Here is a 16667-nt window from a genome sequence, read left to right as displayed (position 1 = left end):
TTATGGTAATGGCTGAGGCACCCAGCACCCCCGGGAACAATTCGCTGCCCTGTTCGGCTGGTGCTCAATGTCCTTCTTGTTCAGTATGAGGGCAGAGCCCCCGCCCGGGGCAATGGGAAGCCAAAGTGGGGTGAACTAGCCCCTGCCATGCCAGCCCCAGCTCCCTCCTACTTACAGCAAGAAGATCATGGGTCCCTTCCAAGCCCCTGCTGCCCAGGGGGATGCTGCGGGGCTAATCTAGGGGCCCCATTGCGCTGCCAAAACTTCTCGGGGTGCTGCCCTAGGTGAGTGGCACAGCAGACATGCTTGCCCACTTTCCAGCAGGACTGGGGGCCAAACCCTGCAGGGGTTGGGTCACTGGGCATGCACAGGGAGCCCCTGCTCCCCACCATGCCCCATCCCCAGCGCTGCGGGGCAACAAGCCTTATTTTAAGCCCGGGGCACTGTGCTTACCAGCTGAGGCACCCGGTCCCCAGCACCTCCCGCAGCCGCTGCCTTGGGGTTGCTGCATGGCAGAGGCCAGGAGCCGCTGGGTGCTGCCCGCCAGCGTTGGGGCTGCTGCCCTCGCCTGGACAGCAACAGGGTTGCAAGGCCCAAACGGTGGCTGATGGCACGGCAGGGAGTGTGCCACCAGGGGAGCTGTGCTGCGAGCAGCTTCTTGGAAAAGACGACCTTTATTCACCCATTCTCTGCAGAAGGCACTGAAGTAGTGGTGGTGTGGAGTGGGCTCGAGCAAAGCAGTAAGGCACGTTTAGAGTGACTCCAGCCCCCTCAGCCCCACACTGCTACCTTGGTACTGAGTCCTCAACCATAAGAGAGCCTCCCCCCTCCCTTTGCCCCACATCTCCCTCCTACCCCCCCTGAGTTTGGCTGCTCCTCTCCAGGGCACGCTGAGGTCAGTGGCAGCTCTGGTGCGGGGGGGGCAGATGCCATGGAGCAGCACAGGGCACCTCCAGCTCCCCCTCCTGCACAGGGTGTATTGGCCACAAGGTAAGTCCCATCTGGCACCCCAGGGCCGAGCAGCCAAAGCTGCGTGCTACAACAGTGTCCCAAAAGGCTGAAGCTGGTGGTGCTGGCAGAGCAGGGCAGGCCCATGGCAAGGCTAGGACCCTGCACAAGGAGTGTCAGAGCTCATCCTTCCTTGCTGCATGCAAGGCATCAGTGGTGGTGACAGGTGGTGGCTCCTGCTCTGTGCTGGTCTCCTGCAGCAAGTCCACCTCCTCCACCCTGAAAAGCATCTTCACCAGGTCGTCAGCCTGCACACGCTCCTGCAGACCAGAGCTCACGTCAGACCCTGCTACCCCTTGCTTCCACAAAGGGTATGGGATGACAGTCCCAAAAATGTTCCTGCTGCCAGGGAAGAGTGGGCTGAGGTGCTCACCCGCTCGCTGTGCCGTGGGTCCAGGGTGAACCAGAGGGCGATGGCGCAGCGCTGGCCTTTGGTCACAGCCTTGACGCCATGGGGGTTCTCTGAACCAGAGGAGAAGCCCACGGCACGGCCGCACTGGGGCTGCACCTCTGCCTGCAAGGGAGAGGCTGGTCTGGACTTGCTACACCAGGTGGGGCAAGGGGGCAAGTCAGCCCCCGACTCACATTAACCCCTTGCACTGACATGGAGGACTGTCCCAGAGGACAGCAGCAGGCTGGCAGCCAGCGAGCAGGAGTGGGGTGTGGTAATGGGGCTGCCGACAGATGCACGGGGAGCTGAGGTACTTACAGTCTCCGTCTTGGCATCCAGCTCTGTGAAGTAGAAAGCTCCCCCTTCAAAGTCCCCATTGAGGTAGAGGATAGCACTAAAGAAAGCAGGGGACAAGCAGAGGTGACATCCATCACCCCAGACCACAGCTCAGCAAGCAGGTATGTCTGGAGCTCCCCAACAGCAAGAGATGGAGGCAGGAGAGCCCAGCATGGCCTGCCCTTCCACCCCAGGGGCTACTGGCCCACCTGCCACTAAGCCTTAACGCCCTCAGACAGAGAAGTTCTGGCCCACAAACACCTCAGTACCTGTAATCCCGGAAGGTGTAGGCTGGTGGTTCCTTCACACACACCATGGCCTCTGCATTGAGGATGCAGTTGTCCACATGCACCTCGTGACTATTGTCACTCCGGCCTTCTTGCTTATCTAGGGTGCAACAAGACCTAGCATTTCAGGACCAGTCTGTCCCTGTAGGGCGGTGACCTGTCCCCAAGCACATGTATGGAGATAACAAGGTCACCTGTAGCCTAATGCCCTTCCACTCACTGGAACTTGGTCATATGGGTAGCGCAAGTCTATGGACTTATCTCATGGCATTTCTTCCTGCCCTCCAGACAGCCTCCCCCTACACCCAACCCCAAATGCCTCCAAGCACCAAAACCCAGCAGGGTATGAAGCTGCCTGGAGAGCCAACAGGGCTGCTCATCTCCCCAGCCAGACTTAGGGACAAGCTCCCCACACCTTCCTTTTAGGAAATGAGATAGGAGAGCAGGTACCGCGATTCTCCTTGTGTCATACTTCCCTGCGGCCGTACTCACCCTCGATGGCTGTGCGGCACACCAGGTGGGAGTAAGAGAAGTGGAGTGGGACCTCCAGGCGGAAGTAGGACTCCATCATGTGCCGCACCTTCTCTGTCACGTTGTAGTAGAGGTGGGCACTCTGCAGGGGAACCTTGCCCTCCTGGCCCAGCTGAAGGGGACAGACAGGACATGGGCTCAGCTGCTGACTGCCCTGGGGCAGGAGCCCTTGTGGAACCTGGCATGGCAACTGAGGCAGCCCCAGGAGGCCTGCAGTGGCAGCTGCCTGCCTTCAGAGTCCCCTCCCTCATCACTGCAGCTTGTTTCTTCCCCTCCCCACAGACATCCTAACCTTGAGGGCCTTCAGGACAGTCACGCCATAGAAGGTCTCACTGGGAGTGTGAGGAGATGTCTTCCCACGATAGCCGTCCCCAGCCGAGGCCGCTGCCTGCAAAACCCAGCCGACATTATCCCATCTGACTTCTGAACCACAGGACGTGACCCTTCAGCATCAGACCCTGCCCCATTTCTGCCCATTCCTCCCCTCCCCATGCTCACGTTGGTCAGCCTCTGAAGCTCCCGGCACTCCTCAGCTGACAGGACCCCATCCACCACGACACGTTGCGAGCCGTTCAAGGCCTTGGAGTTCATGGTGACGCTGGCTCCCTCGTACACCAAGGGGCCACCTACGGCACAAATGGGATCAGGAGGGAACGTGGATGGGGCTGGGGGCTGCTGGCCCCAGCATACAGCACTGGTGGGGGTGCTGTGGTTAGCCAGAGCCTTTTGCCTGCTCCTGCCACCACCTGCCTGGATGGACTGGAGGCTGGCACTGGGGACACAGAGGTCCCTTTCCTACCTCCCCTGACCCACAGCACCCCGCACCTTCTCGGATGAACTTGCTTATATCAGCAGACTCCTTTGCCTTCTCCTCCACCAGCGTCTCGATCTCCTTCATGAGGTTGCCGATCTCCTCCGAGATGCGTGCCGCCGTCTCCCGCTCTACCCTGGGCACACATGGGCCATCAGCTCCACAGCCCCACTGTCCCCATGTCAGGAACAAGGCATGCCAAGGCAAGGACAGGACAAGTTGTGTCTAGGGGCTGGTGACAAAACCCAAGGTGGGAGCATGTCATCTCCACACAGCCCTCACCCCCCTGCCCCAAGCCACTCATGGTGGCCTACCCAACCCCGTGACCCAAGGGCCAAGCTGGAGAACCAAGTGCTGCCCTCCAGCAGCCTCTCCCAGCTCCAACATCAAATAACTTCCCTGGCAGTGACTCCGCAGCCCCCCAATTCAGCCCAAATCCCAGGAAGGCAGCGGGGTACTCCCCACTGGTTTCCTCCCCATCAGGAAGGCTCATGCAGCTGCTCACTTTTGTTTCTCTCGCAGCCTCTTTGGTATCACCTCCTCGGGGGTCCACGTGTCCTGCAGCCACAACAACAGCAACAGCAGGAGCTGGACAAGGATCCAGCTCAGACACAAACAGCACATCCCTTTCCCCTGCATACACACCCCTGACTGCCACGACCAGCCAGGTCTAATGCCACTCACCGGGTCCACAAATGGGATCCCAAAGACATCGTAGCTGAAGAAGAGCAGCTCCTTCTCCATCAGGCTTCGCTGGCGGTATGCCTGGATCTCCTGGGGAAAGGGACAAGAGGGATGGGTCAGGGCACTGCACAAGTGCTCTGGAAACATCCTGAGTGAGGGCAGGAGGGTGTGGGATTTGCATTGCTCCCATGGGCCTCCCTCCAGACCCACTGCTCTGGTTTCCTGGACTCTCTGGCAGCTGGGGAGCAAGTGACTTCCCCATCCTGGTTGAACTTTCCTATGTGGATGAGCCCTAGGGATAGGATGAGGGAGACACAGGCACATGGAAGGGGACACATGTCCCTCCTGCAGAAGGCTCTGGAGAAGCAGATTCCCTTTTGTGCCCCATTTGATGCATGGCAGAGACCTGAATTCCCGTCTACCACCTCTAAGGTAGCACCAGAGCCTTTGGCCCCAGCTATTTTGAAGTGAGATTCTTTCCTTCTAAAGAAAATTCACTTCAGTTGTTCAATCATGTCGAAGAGGTGGGTTTGATCTTCTCAAATACATGCCTTCACAAAAAAGACTGTTTGCCTCTCCTATACCTCTCCCAGGAGTGCTGTTCAATTTGTGTAAGCAATCAAGCGTTCACTTGGCCATGTAAATTGGCCAAAGCTATTTAGTCAGTGATGTTTTTCAGTCTCAGCTAAGTTCCAGCTGTTAACAAGCAGTATTCCCTCCTATCTGCCCTGACACAGCAGCACAGAGAACAGATTTGCCTTGGGACTTGCTCACAAAACCACCAGCTCTGTTACACTGCCCAGGACAGGAGACAGAGAGAGATGTGAAGTACACTCATGGGCGTGGATCAGTCAGACTCTTTTTGGTCTGAGACCAGTAGGTCTCTCATTCATCCTCTCCTCTCTGCCCTGCTGATGGAGGGTGACCACTCCCACTGCAAGCCCACCCAGAGCTGACTGTGAAACAGCTGCAAAGGCTGTGAGCCCCAAGAGGACAGAACCTGTCCCCACAATGTCTCATCCCAGATGGTCACCCACCTCTCGTGGTTCAATGGGCCTGGCCAGGTCTTCCCCCAGGACAGCAGTATAATAGGCCAAATTCTGGTTCATCACCTCATCGTTTGGGAAGAAGAGCAAGTAGGTTTTGGTGCATTCAATTGCTTTTTCGTAATTCCCACCTGGAAAGAGAAACAGAACTGTTATGGCATGTATTTTCCCTGCCTTGCTGGTGTCCAGCTTTGGCACAAGCACGATCTGCTGCTGGGACAGCAACTGGGAAGGATGAAAGGGATTTGGCAGGGGCTAGTCATCAGGAAGACGATACACTGGCAAGCTCAGTCTAATGCAGAATAAACAGATCATAAGCTCTAAGGCTGGACGCTTTCAAACAGTGCATCAGAAAGAGTAAATGGGGATGCAGAGGAGAAACAACAGAGAAAACTCTTATTCTGCAAAAGGTCTCCCTTGCAAGCAAGGGTAGATACTCTGGAGGAAAGATAACCACTGACACAAAGGGAAAGTAACAGCCCAAGGCCCTCGCCCACCTCCACCTCACCAGAAATCAATGCCACTGGCTGGGTAGTTTTCATGCCTGGAAATTATATCTTAAAGCCTATTTCCAAACAGCAACACCCAACCATTTCCAGACCAAGCTGCAATTTTCAGTCATTTAAGCACTCTGACCTACTTTCATCTACAGTATTCCATCCTTTCAGTCTTCTTGGGGTTCATTTTTTTTCCTTTTTCTGGAGAAACACGCAAAGAACTAATTCAACTTTTTCTAAGGAGGAGAACAACAACAACAAAAGAAAGAGGTGCATTCGCCTGGGTTATAACTAACTCTTCTGGAGGGTGCCTCTGTCATTTGGAGTTTGAGGTTGAAAGTTGGCAGGAGAAAAAGAATATACTTCTCTAGGCTGTAGTGAAGCTTCCTGGGAATTTGGCATCTAAAGGGGGACGGAGACTTACTGCAACCAAGGGCAGCAAGACCCAGCTGTCCTGCAGCACATTCCTGCCCACGAAGAAGGGCCTGCCCTTTATTTCTACCCTAGAGCACATCGTCCGTGGTGATGACAGCAGTGCCATGTGCTGGAGTCCCAGCCAGCAGAGGATGGGGCAACAAGCTACTTACTGTTGTAGTAGGCAAACTGCAGGTAGTTGAAGTGCGAGGGCAGGAAATCCTCCAGGGGCTTTTCCCGGCCAGGCTGTGAGGCGAGCTCTGTAACGCAGCCCTGCTTGCAGCTCAGCACCTGCATGTAGTGATCTGGTAGGAAAAAAAATACCAACGTCACCACTTGCTGGTGATGTCACCAAAGGGCTGGTGGATGGGACCTTGGGGGTCCCCACTCCAACCACCTGGTGCCAGCTCTGCACCAGGGCTCTTCAGTGTCAGAACCCCACAGGGATGGTGGTCTCCTCTGACAGGGCTGGTGCCATAGGTGTGCCACCCTCCAGGGAAGGAGGTGTTCCTCATACCCAGCCCCAGCTTCCCAGTCTTGTGTCCTGGTGACCCTCTGCTGGTCCCTCTAGGAGTATGTGGTGGATCATGGGCAGCATCCCCAGCACTGAGCAGGTAGAAACACCTCCTACAACTTACTGATCAGGATCCTCCTAGGAAAATCTAGGATAGGGCTTGCTCTTTTCAGGATGAGATGCATGCTCACCCCACAGGGAAATCAGGGGAGTCCCCAGGCTGTCAGGCAGGATGCTGTACACGCACTCCTACCTGTCATGGCCTGGAAAAGATCTGCGTTGTACTCCAGGTAGTTGTAGCCTTCGTAGTCATAGGGCCCCTCACAGAGTGCACGGCACTCAGTGTCTGCCACAAAGTACTCCTCCAGTGCCTTCTCTAGGTGCAGGACAGCTGCAGCGGGCTGCTCCTCTGTGTAAAACCTCACGCCTAGTCGAAATTCAGTCTGTGGAGAACCAGGCTAAGGAATGACTGCGGGGTCTGCTGCTCTTTGCAACATCCCCTCACTGCAGGGCCACAACAGCACCGAGGGCGTCCCTGGGAGAGGGGAACCTTACTCCTGCCACAGCCCCTGCTGCAGGAAAGCCCTTGTCACCATCCCAGAAGTGCCCTCAAAGTCACTCAGCCAATGCTGCCCAGCGCCTCTTGGTGGCAGACCCATCTCCTCTTCCCCACACCCAGCCATGGCCATGAATTTTAGGCTTGTTGCCACGATCCCAGCCAACACAATCCATCTTTCTAACCCCTGTGGATAAAACCCGTGGATGGGGTGCTCACCATGTGTGGCCTGGCCTCCAGGTCAATGAAGTCGGCCTCCTTGACGCCTGCCATCATCTGGTAGTACTCCAGGTTCTGCTTCATCTCCACGTGCTCGGGGTTGGCCACAAAGAAGGTGTGCGCCGCTGCCACAGCCTTCGCCACCTTGTTGATCTGGGTGGGGGGTGGCAGGAGGCGTGAGGAACCGGGACCGAAACCTCCTCCCGTTTGTCCACGGCCCATGCGCACGGTGCTGAGGGGAAGCTCCCCAGGGACCCGACGGGGTCACAGAATAGCACGGTGAAGGTCAGAAAAGACCCCCGGGATCGTCCTGTCCAGCTGCTCCCTACCCAAAAAGCAGCAGCCCGGCTCTGCCCCGCTGCCGCGGCTCCTCCAGCAGGGCCGCGGCCAGGCCCGACGTGGCACCGCGGGGGGAGCCGGGGAGGGCGGGGAGGGCCCGGGGCCGCCTCCCGACCCCCGCCGCCAGGGCGGCCGCCAGCCCCCGAGCCCCGGCCCCCAGCATCGCCCCCTCCCGGGGCCCGGGACACCCCCGGCGTCCCCCCGCCCGCGGGGCTCCGCTCCCGGGAGACCCCGCGGGGCGCTCCCCGCCGCCCCCGCCCGCGGGCCGTACCTTGAAGTAGGCGACCTGGAGGTAGTTGTAGGGGCTGCGCTTGCGGAACTCGCGCTCCAGCTCCTCGCCCAGGCGGTACCTGGAGGGCGCGGCGGGGCCGCAGCGCCGCAGGCAGGCAGCGCGCCGCAGCAGCCCCCGGAAGAAGAGGAGGTCGCGGAGCGGGGGCTCGGGCTCGGGCTGGGGCCGGGGCTCCTCCGCCGGCCCGGCCGTGGCGTTGGCGCAGCGCAGGCGGCACCGCAGCAGCCGGGAGCGCAGCGCGGCGCGGGCACGCAGCGCCCGCTCCATGTGCAGCACCACGCCGGGCCAATCGCCCCGCGCGTACGCCTCGGCGCCGGCGGCGAACAGCGCGTCCGGGGGCTCGGCCGGCAGCGGGGGCTCGGCCGGCTCCGAGGGCCCCACCGGCTCCGGGGGCCCCGCCGCCCACGCCAGCAGCGGCAGCAGCGGCAGCAGCCGCCCCGCCAGCGCCATGGCCCAGCCTCGGCAAGCCCCGCCCCTCCGGGAGGCCCCGCCCCCGAGATGCCCCGCCCCTCCGTCAGGCCCCGCCCCTCCGTCAGGCCCCGCCCCCTGGAGGCCCCGCCCCTGTCCCCGGCATGGCGGCGGCGGGGGGAGCGGAGCCCGGCGGTGGCGGCGGCGGCGGCGCGGGCCTGGCCCTGGCCCTGGCGGAGGGCGGCGCCGGGCGGGCCGCCCGCGTCGGGGACCCGGGGGACCTGGTGGCCCTGGCCCGGCAGGTGCAGCAGGTGAGGGGAAGCGGCTGGGGCGGGTGTGGGGCTGCGCAGGCGGCCGGTGTCCCGCTGCTGCCCGGCCTCCTCCAGGGCCTCCCGGGACAGCGCCGGTCCCGGGGCCGCTGCTCCCAGTGCCGCCCTCCGTCTCCTGGGGCCCCCTGTCCCGTGCCCTGTGCCGTGGCCTGCTGCCTCCCCCTGTGCCTCCCAGTGCCTCCCAGTCTGCCCTGCCTCCCCTAGTGCCTCCCGGTGTGTCCTGCTGCCTTCCTGAGTGCCCCTTGCTGTGTCCTGCTGCCTCCCCCAGTGCCTCCCAGTCACCCCAGTACATCCTCCTGCCTTCTCCCAGCGCGTCCCGCTGTCTCTTGGCCTAGCAGAGTCTCCTGGAAATTCCCACCGCCCCCTCTGCTGCTGGCTGCGGCCCCAGGCACCCCGGTGCCTCCTCCTGGCCCTGTGGCTGTCATTTCCCTTCCTGGGGGTGCCTGGGTGTCCCCCTGCCAGGCTGGTGGGCTCAGAGCTCCCTGGGCAACTCCTGCAGCACCACAGCCCTGTCCAAGCCCTGAGCGAGGCTGTGGCCATGGCTTCTCCAGCGCACGTCCAGATCTCTGGCGTGGAAGTGTCCAGAGAGAGCCCTGGCTGCCCCGGTCCTGAACAGCCCCATTCTTCCTTGCAGGCGGGTGACTTCGTCCGAGCAAACGCCTGCAACCGCCTGACCGTCATTGCCGAGCAGATCCGGTATTTGCAGGAGCAGGCTCGGAAGGTGAGGGCAGGTCTCTTGGTGGCTGGGCGGGGAGATCATTGCCTTGAGCTTGCAAGTTGGCTGTGAGGAAACAGGAAGGAAAAAGTAGCTTCGTAGGTGATGGCAAAGCATTTGGAACAATCTGCAACCTGGATGCGAATCATTGCCAGAAGCCAAACAGAGAAGGTTCAGTGGGGACACAATGAAGTTTTATTGTCTGGTACCAGCTGGGGGTGGGGGAGATGTTTTTGGGACTTTCCTCTGCATAGCAAGGAGGACTTCAGCCTGCGCAGACCAACTTCTTTCTCAGGAGCAATGGGAGCTGGGGGTCAGACCAGAGCAGCTCAGGCGTCAGTGGTGGCTGTGTGATGGGAATCTCCTGTCCCTGCAGCCTGTGGGTCATGCTCCAACGAGGACCTGGCACAGAACAGATGAGTTTTTCCCCAGTGATTGGCCACGTCTCAGCTCTTGAGTTTGTCCAGGCTCTTTTGCCAGAACAGTCAGACCTGGCCACAAACACAGTGGGGCTCGGCTGTCCTCGGTTCTGCCTTCACCCCTGGGGCTGCAATCATGAGTTCTGGAAGCAAAGAGAAGGATTGGAGTGAGAAAGGAGCTGCCAGTCACTGCAACTGGCCCGCAGCCATCAGGGCGAGTGTGTCGTTTGGTCATTATCTGCTGGAGCCATAGAGCAGTCAGCTGGAGGATGCTGGGAAGCTGAATTCCCATTTGTTTGCTGTCCCTTCCCCAGGTGACCTCTGCAGGGCCTGGTGACCGTGTGTGGAGGCAAGGAATGAGCCCAGCACATGGTGGGATGAGGTGTGGAGGTGAACCTGAGGTTGTGAAGAGGTTGCTGTTGCTTGGAGGTAACTCCACCTTGGTAGAGTGGTGCATGAGCCCCAGGGTTCAGCTCAGATGAGGAAACAGAAAATAAATTGTCCCTTTGGAAAGCATCCGCTTCCTGGGGTGAGTGAAGATGTGCTGTGTGAAGCCAGAACTGTGCTGGGAGGGCAAGGCCATGCAAGCAGTGTTTTAGGCAGATGTGATAGCGTGCAAATAAGTTATATTTCACCTAGAAATCTTAAATTTGTTTTTTAGGTATTGGAGGAAGCTAACAGAGATGCTGACTTGCACCACGTGGCCTGCAACTTTGTGAAGAAGCCAGGAAACATTTACTACCTGTATAGGCGGGAGAGTGGCCAAAGATACTTCTCCCTCCTGTCTCCTAAGGTGCGCGGTAACAGCTTTGGAGGAACTGGGAGAGGAGAAAAACAACAAGTTTCTAGTGCTTGGGCACTTCTGGAACTCAGAGAAAAGCACTAGCTTGATGGAAATATTAGTGGGCCCTTGCCCATTTGGTAGTGTTCTTGGTCTGAGTTACCTGCTGGTGTAAGAGCCATTTTATGAAGTTCTCTTAGATGCTGGTAGAAGGTGGGTGAGATGTGTGGCAGGTAGACCTGAATTCAGTCTTTGCAGTGCTTTGAAAGTAATGAACTGCAAACATGCCCTGGGCCTTCCCTGTCCAGCGCGGCTGTGTGGCAGCACAGTTTGTTCAAGTGCTTCAGCCCAGGGGCTGGGCTGGTTTGCAGCTTGGTGTTTTGTTTCTATGGGAAATGGGGATGGCTCTGCCCTTGAGTGGTGGGGTTAGTGTCAGGGGTGTCTTCCTCCCAGGTACCACTTTTCTTATGTGCAGAGCGAGGACTTCAGAGAAAGCAGAGCAAAGTACAGAGCAGGGTAGAAGAGCTCTGCACAGGTTGGGGTGATGTTGAATCCCCAAGCCTCCCTGTGTCTGCAGCACTGTAGCTTGATCCAGCCTTAGACTCGGGGTAGTTGATCCTATTTTTACGTTAGAAAATGGTGGAGTTGTGTAGCTGGGACTGCCTCAGAGGTGGAAGGGCAAGCCAGCCCAGACAGAGGGGCCATAAGCACAGTCCAGCTTCGAGGGAACCTGAGTAGTGATGTGAATCTGTCCTTTCTCCTCCAGGAGTGGGGGACCAGTCCCCACGAGTTTCTTGGTGCCTATAAGCTCCAGCACGACATGTCCTGGACTCCGTTTGAGGACATCGAGAGGCGAGATGCTGAAATAAACATCCTGGACAAGCTGCTGAGCCGGCAGGCTGTGCTGCCCCTGTGTACAGAGCCCAACTTCCAGGGTCTCACCAAGTGATGCAAACTGTGGTGACCACGCATGACCTCTGAGCAGATGGGCAGTGCCTGGGTGCTGCCAAAGGCAGGGCAAGGAAAGAGACCAAGAAACAAACATGCTGATGCTGCAAGTACTTGCTCTGTGCTTTAATGAGACTAATTCTGAATTCAGTCTTACTGGATTTTCTAGTAATCGAGTAACTTATTTCTTTGACTTACACCAAGCTGTATCAAGTGGCAGATAATATCAGGTGGAGTAATTTCAAGAGGGCTTGGGGCAAAAAGCAAACATGCTTGGGGCGGATGTGGTAGTGCTACAAAATGTGTCTTACCTGTCTGGCTGTGGTGTACCTCAGTGTGACTGCTTGCGGCAGGTAATGATTTCAGGGCTGGATTTGGGCCCTCATTAAAACACGCATATTTAGGAAGCCCTGTGGCCTGGGAAGAGTGGTCAAAACCCCACGCAGAAAGGTCTGTTGTGACTTGAGTATATGGGTCTCTGTCCCAGCTGGTGCAGAGTCTGAACCCCTGAGCCTCGAGCATGGGGTGGCCTGGAGCCCCCTAGTTTTGGAAGAGCATCCTCAGAAGTGCCAGGCAGGCTTCAGACTGTCAGGCTGGCTGCTGTCCATGGTTCGGAAGGTTGGTGTTCCACAGCCCTTGTACATTCTGTGAGGAAAGGCTGAGGGAGCTGGGAATGTTTAGCCTGGAGAAGAGAAGGCTCTGGGGTGACCTCATTGCAGCTTCTTACACTTAAAGGGGGCTTATAAAAAAAAAAAAAAAAAGAAAAAAAAAAAGATGGAGTGCGACTTTTTGCTCAGGCAGACAATGATAGAACGAGGGGGAATGGCTTTAAACTAAAAGAGGGGAGATTTAGATTAGAGGTTAGGAGGAAATTCTACACTCAGAGGGTGGTGAGGCACTGGAACAGGCTACCCAGAGAGGTGGTGGATGCCCCATCCCTGGAGGTGTTCAAGGCCAGGTTGGATGAGGCCCTGGGCAACCTGATCTGGTGAGTGGCATCCCTGCCCATGGCAGGGTGGTTGGAATTTAAGGTCCTTTCCAACCTAAGCTGTTCTGTGATTCTGTGATTTCCTCTTGGCATTGAGTGGCTGAGCTGCCAGAGTGAGACAGGAGTGTGCAGGGGCCGCTTACACTGGATGTATCTGTACCAGAGCACTGGAGAAAATGAAACGAATCAAACTTGATCTCAGATGATCTCCAAGATGGGTTCTGTGTCCTGTCTGCATGATCGAAGTCCTGCTTTACCAGGAAGGCTCAGTGGTGTGTGGGGCTGGTAAGCCATCTCCAGCCTCTATTTTCCACGAAGAGCTGGGGAGAGGCAGAGATTGGAGCTGAGGAGATGCCTACCCTCAGTGCCCAGAGAACTGTGCCCCTGGGGTCTGGGCCCAGCAGGGATGGAGGTGTGGCTTCTCGGTGGAGTTGGACTCTCCTCACTTTTAAGGCAGCAGGAGAAGAGCGTTGTCCTGCCTGGCTGAAGAACTGCAAACCGCCCCAGTGCCCAGTTTTACGTGCTGGGGCTGCTAGCATTGGCAGTGCTGCTCCTCCCCAGGGAGATGGCTTTGCTCACTGCAGCCTCTCCAGCTACCAGCATGTATTACCCATACAGCAGATTTTTGCCTTCCCTTCATGGTGAGGAGCATGCACTTGTTGGAGAAGGTCCCCGTGCCCCTGAGGGCTGGCAGCACCAATTCCCTGTGGGAAGAGCTATTCCCTCCTGCAAGGGGAAGAGCAGCACATCTGAGGGGTGCAGGTCATCCCTGGGATGATGAGGCTAGCATGACCTGGAGTGGACCCAAGCTGGGACCTGATCGGACCTTCCTGACTCCTGGCCACTATTTCCTAACCTCTCCTCCTGCATCCCGCTGCTGCGCATGCTGGAGCCATCCTGGCCAGCTGGATCTGGCCCCCCAGAAGGTGTCCTGGTCTCACAGGGGTGTGACAAAGCTTCCCCACAGCCTGCGTCCCTCCTGTCCTGGGCTTTCTCCTGTCCTGGTACTGCCATCACCCTAGGTCAGCCCTGTCCCGGTGGCAGGCCCTGGCAGCAGCCCAGTCCTCGGGCAGTGCAGGACTCTTCAAGCAGCTTTTCCCAGCATGCCCTTCCTTGCTTGGAGCACAGGGCAGATTAAAAGCAGTGTGCTGTTATTAGACCAGGGCATAATTAATTCCTTATCAAGTCACGAGTGCCTAATTTGACAGTGTGTTTTGTTTTTTTCATAGAATCATAGAATATCCCAAGTTGGAAGGGACCTGTAAAGTTTATCAAGTCCAACTCCTAGCACCGCACAGGTCTACCCAAAAGTTTAGACCCTGTGACTAAGTGCACAATCCAATCGCTTTTTAAATTCAGACAGGCTTGGTGCAGTGACTACTTCACTGGGGAGCCTGTTCCAGTGTGCAACCAGTGTCTCGGTGGAGAACCTCTTCCTGATGTCCAGCCTAAACTTCCCCTGCCTCAGCTTAACACCGTTCCCACTGGTCCTATCACTGGTGTTTACAGGGAATAGGTCACCTGCCTCCCCACTCCCCCTCACAAGGAGGTTGTAGACCATGATGAGGTCTCCCCTCAGCCTCCTCTTCTCCAGGCTGAACAGGCCCAGTGCCCTCTGCCACTCCTCATTCGTCTTCCCCTCTAGGCCCTTCACCATCTTCGTCGCCCTCCTCTGGACACTCTCCAACAGTTTCATGTCCTTCTTGTACTATGGTGCCCAGAACTGCACACAGTACTCGAGGTGAGGCTGCACCAGTGCAGAGTAGAGCAGGACAATCACCTCCCTCAACTGACTAGCAATGCCGTGCTTGATGCACCCCAGGATATGGTTGGCCCTCCTGGCTGCCAGGGCACACTGCTGGCTCATATTCAACTTGCTGTCAGCCACAGCCCCCAGATCCCTCTCTGCAGGGCTGCTCCCCAGCGTCTCATTGCCGGTCTGTACGTAAAGCCAGGGTTGCCCTGTCCCATGTGCAGGATCTGGCACTTGCTTTTGTTAAACTTCATGTGGTTGGTGATCGCCCAGCTCTCCAATCTGTCCAGATCTTTTTCTGCTTGTTTCATCACTTCAGGTCTTATTTTGCTGCATGATATTAAATCTTAACTGGGAAGGGAGAAAGTTAATTATTGTATGGGTTTTTCTGTGGTGCTAATTACAGCAACATCAGGGAGCTTCTTGTGTGGTGATTTATGCTCCTCTGGGAGGAGGGTATTCCTGCCCTGGTTGTTTCTGTTTTTAAAACTAGGACTAGATGGAAAGGCCTAAAGTTGTGCCAGGGACGGTTCAGGTTGGAAATGAGGAGACATTTCTTCTTGGAAAGAGTGGTCAGGCATTGATTGGGACAGGTTGCCCAGGGAGGTGGTGGAGTCACCATCCCTGGGGGTGTTCAAGGAAAGGTTGGACATGGTGCTTGGGGACATGGTTTAGTGGGTGACAACAGTAGTGATAGGTTGGACCAGATGATCTTGGAGGTCTTTTCCAACCTTAATCATTCTATGATGCTATGAAAAGCTGTATGTTAATGTACATGCACAAGGGGATTAGGGTGATGTTCACAGCCTTCTGTCCTTTGCAGCTTGTTATTTGGTATGCTGTCAGCATGACTTCATACCTCCAGCAAAGGCCCTGACCCCCTGTGCTCCAGAACTCCCCCATGCCCCACTGCAGTTCCCCTGGGTGCCAGCACTTGCTGTTGGAGTGACAGCTGTCTGTCACGGAGGGTTAGTGCTCTGAGCCAGCCTTCTTCCAGCGCTACTCCTTGTCCTGAGCCCTCTGCTACCTCAGGTCATTCTATGTGGCCAAACCTTGCGGCTGCAGCTCCCTGTCACTTTAGGTGTGGCAAAGGTGTTTCCCTTGGGTTTGTAGCAGAAGAGTGAAATCACTATGGCTGTATGAAAATACACAGAAAGTATCAAAAGGTGAGAGACGCGGAGGTCACGAGCTTGTGTGGGGCACTGCTGCAGAGTCAAGCAACCCACCCCATGTAAACAAGGCAGGGATGGAGCTGGTGGCGGACAGGTGAAATGTGCCAAACTGGAGCCTCCTGTGGTACTTGCAGCAGGATGAGTTTCTACTCCAGGATCACATGTCGGTAACGTATCAATTACATGAGAACAGGGAAGCCAGTGTTGGCAAAAACACTGAGACAGCTTGGGGAGGGAGGATCTCTTCAGTACCTCCAGGCTCATGAGTGCATCCACTTGGTTCAGCTTCTACAGTGCCCTTGATGCATTTTGGATCAATGGGGCAGGAATTTCATCATGAACAAGGCACCAAACACCAACTGGGAGGAGTCAGCGCGACGCAGTGCCATAGAGAGAAGGTCCGAGCTGTCTACATGTGAGGTGCCGGCTGCTCCGTGCTCCCACACATCTCTCATGCCTTGCATTTGCACGAACGTGTGCCCTCTTTGCTTGGAGGAGCAAACATGTAGGTGAGGAGTGAATGAGGCAGCAGGTGTCTGACTCATTTCAGAAAACACTGCTGTGCTGAGGGTTTCATTCTGTGCATCTGGGGAGTTTTTTTTTTTTTTTTTTCATTTTGAACTTCTGCGTAAGTCATAGCAAGGAACTGTGGGGCTTTGAACTTTAAAAGAACCCTGGCTGTCTTGCCAGGGTTCTTTTTTTGGTATGCTCCTGAGGGCATACCAAGCTACATTCACTGGGAGGGAAGGGGGAGAAGGCTAACTGACTGTTGCATCTCCTGTATGTAACGCAATTCCTGGAAAAAAGGTTAAAAGTCAGCCTTCTCCTTTGAGACCTGTTTCCATTCAGTTTCCTCTGTATACACCCAAGATTAATTTAATGCTTTTGCATTTGAGGACACTGACTGTCCTGAGTTAGTTCACATACAAGCTAAGAATGGACTTGGTGACATTGGAAATTTTGAATTTATATGTTTTTTGGGCAAAACTGGTTGCAACAAGGAACACCGCTGTGCGAACAGCCCTTCTTCCTCCTGAAACAGTGCCACTGCAGTCAGTGGGGATGGTGTGGTGCAGCTTGCTGGCTTTGGAAACAGCAGCTGTAGGTAGGAATCCGCCTGGACACGGTATTTTGAAAATATTTCTTTCCACTTGCACTTCCATGAGTGAGTGTGGTCTGAAGCCAACAGCCTGCTCCAAACCCCCTGGGGATGGGCGGTTCTGGCAGCAGAC

At 56.5% G+C, this 16667-nt stretch overlaps 2 protein-coding genes across 2 annotated transcripts; one reads left to right on the top strand and one right to left on the bottom strand.

Moving 5' to 3' along the window:
- Positions 1-655: 655 nt before the first annotated feature.
- On the bottom strand, positions 656-8372 carry P3H1 (prolyl 3-hydroxylase 1; the record flags this gene model as incomplete). Its single annotated transcript, XM_084495293.1, has 15 exons — positions 656-1268; positions 1382-1522; positions 1718-1793; positions 2005-2122; positions 2515-2665; positions 2846-2941; positions 3052-3179; positions 3379-3500; positions 3870-3922; positions 4049-4138; positions 5086-5225; positions 6179-6310; positions 6773-6962; positions 7295-7447; positions 7905-8372. The coding sequence occupies 15 exons, from the start codon at positions 8370-8372 to the stop codon at positions 1125-1127; spliced, it is 2202 nt and encodes a 733-aa protein (XP_084351419.1). The 3' UTR covers positions 656-1124.
- Positions 8373-8482: 110 nt separating this feature from the next.
- Positions 8483-11929, top strand: LOC311422360 (uncharacterized protein C1orf50 homolog). Its single transcript, XM_084495319.1, has 4 exons — positions 8483-8641; positions 9294-9380; positions 10455-10586; positions 11341-11929. Exons 1-4 carry the CDS (start codon positions 8495-8497, stop codon positions 11521-11523), a joined length of 549 nt encoding a protein of 182 aa, XP_084351445.1. The 5' UTR covers positions 8483-8494; the 3' UTR covers positions 11524-11929.
- The last annotated feature ends 4738 nt before the right edge of the window (positions 11930-16667 follow it).

The sequence above is a fragment of the Aythya ferina genome, assembly GCF_964211825.1.
Source record: "Aythya ferina genome assembly, chromosome: 21".
Taxonomy (NCBI): Eukaryota; Metazoa; Chordata; class Aves; order Anseriformes; family Anatidae; genus Aythya; species Aythya ferina.
The sequence above is the reverse complement of the archived record's forward strand: the minus strand, read 5'-3'. Positions and strand labels throughout refer to the sequence as shown.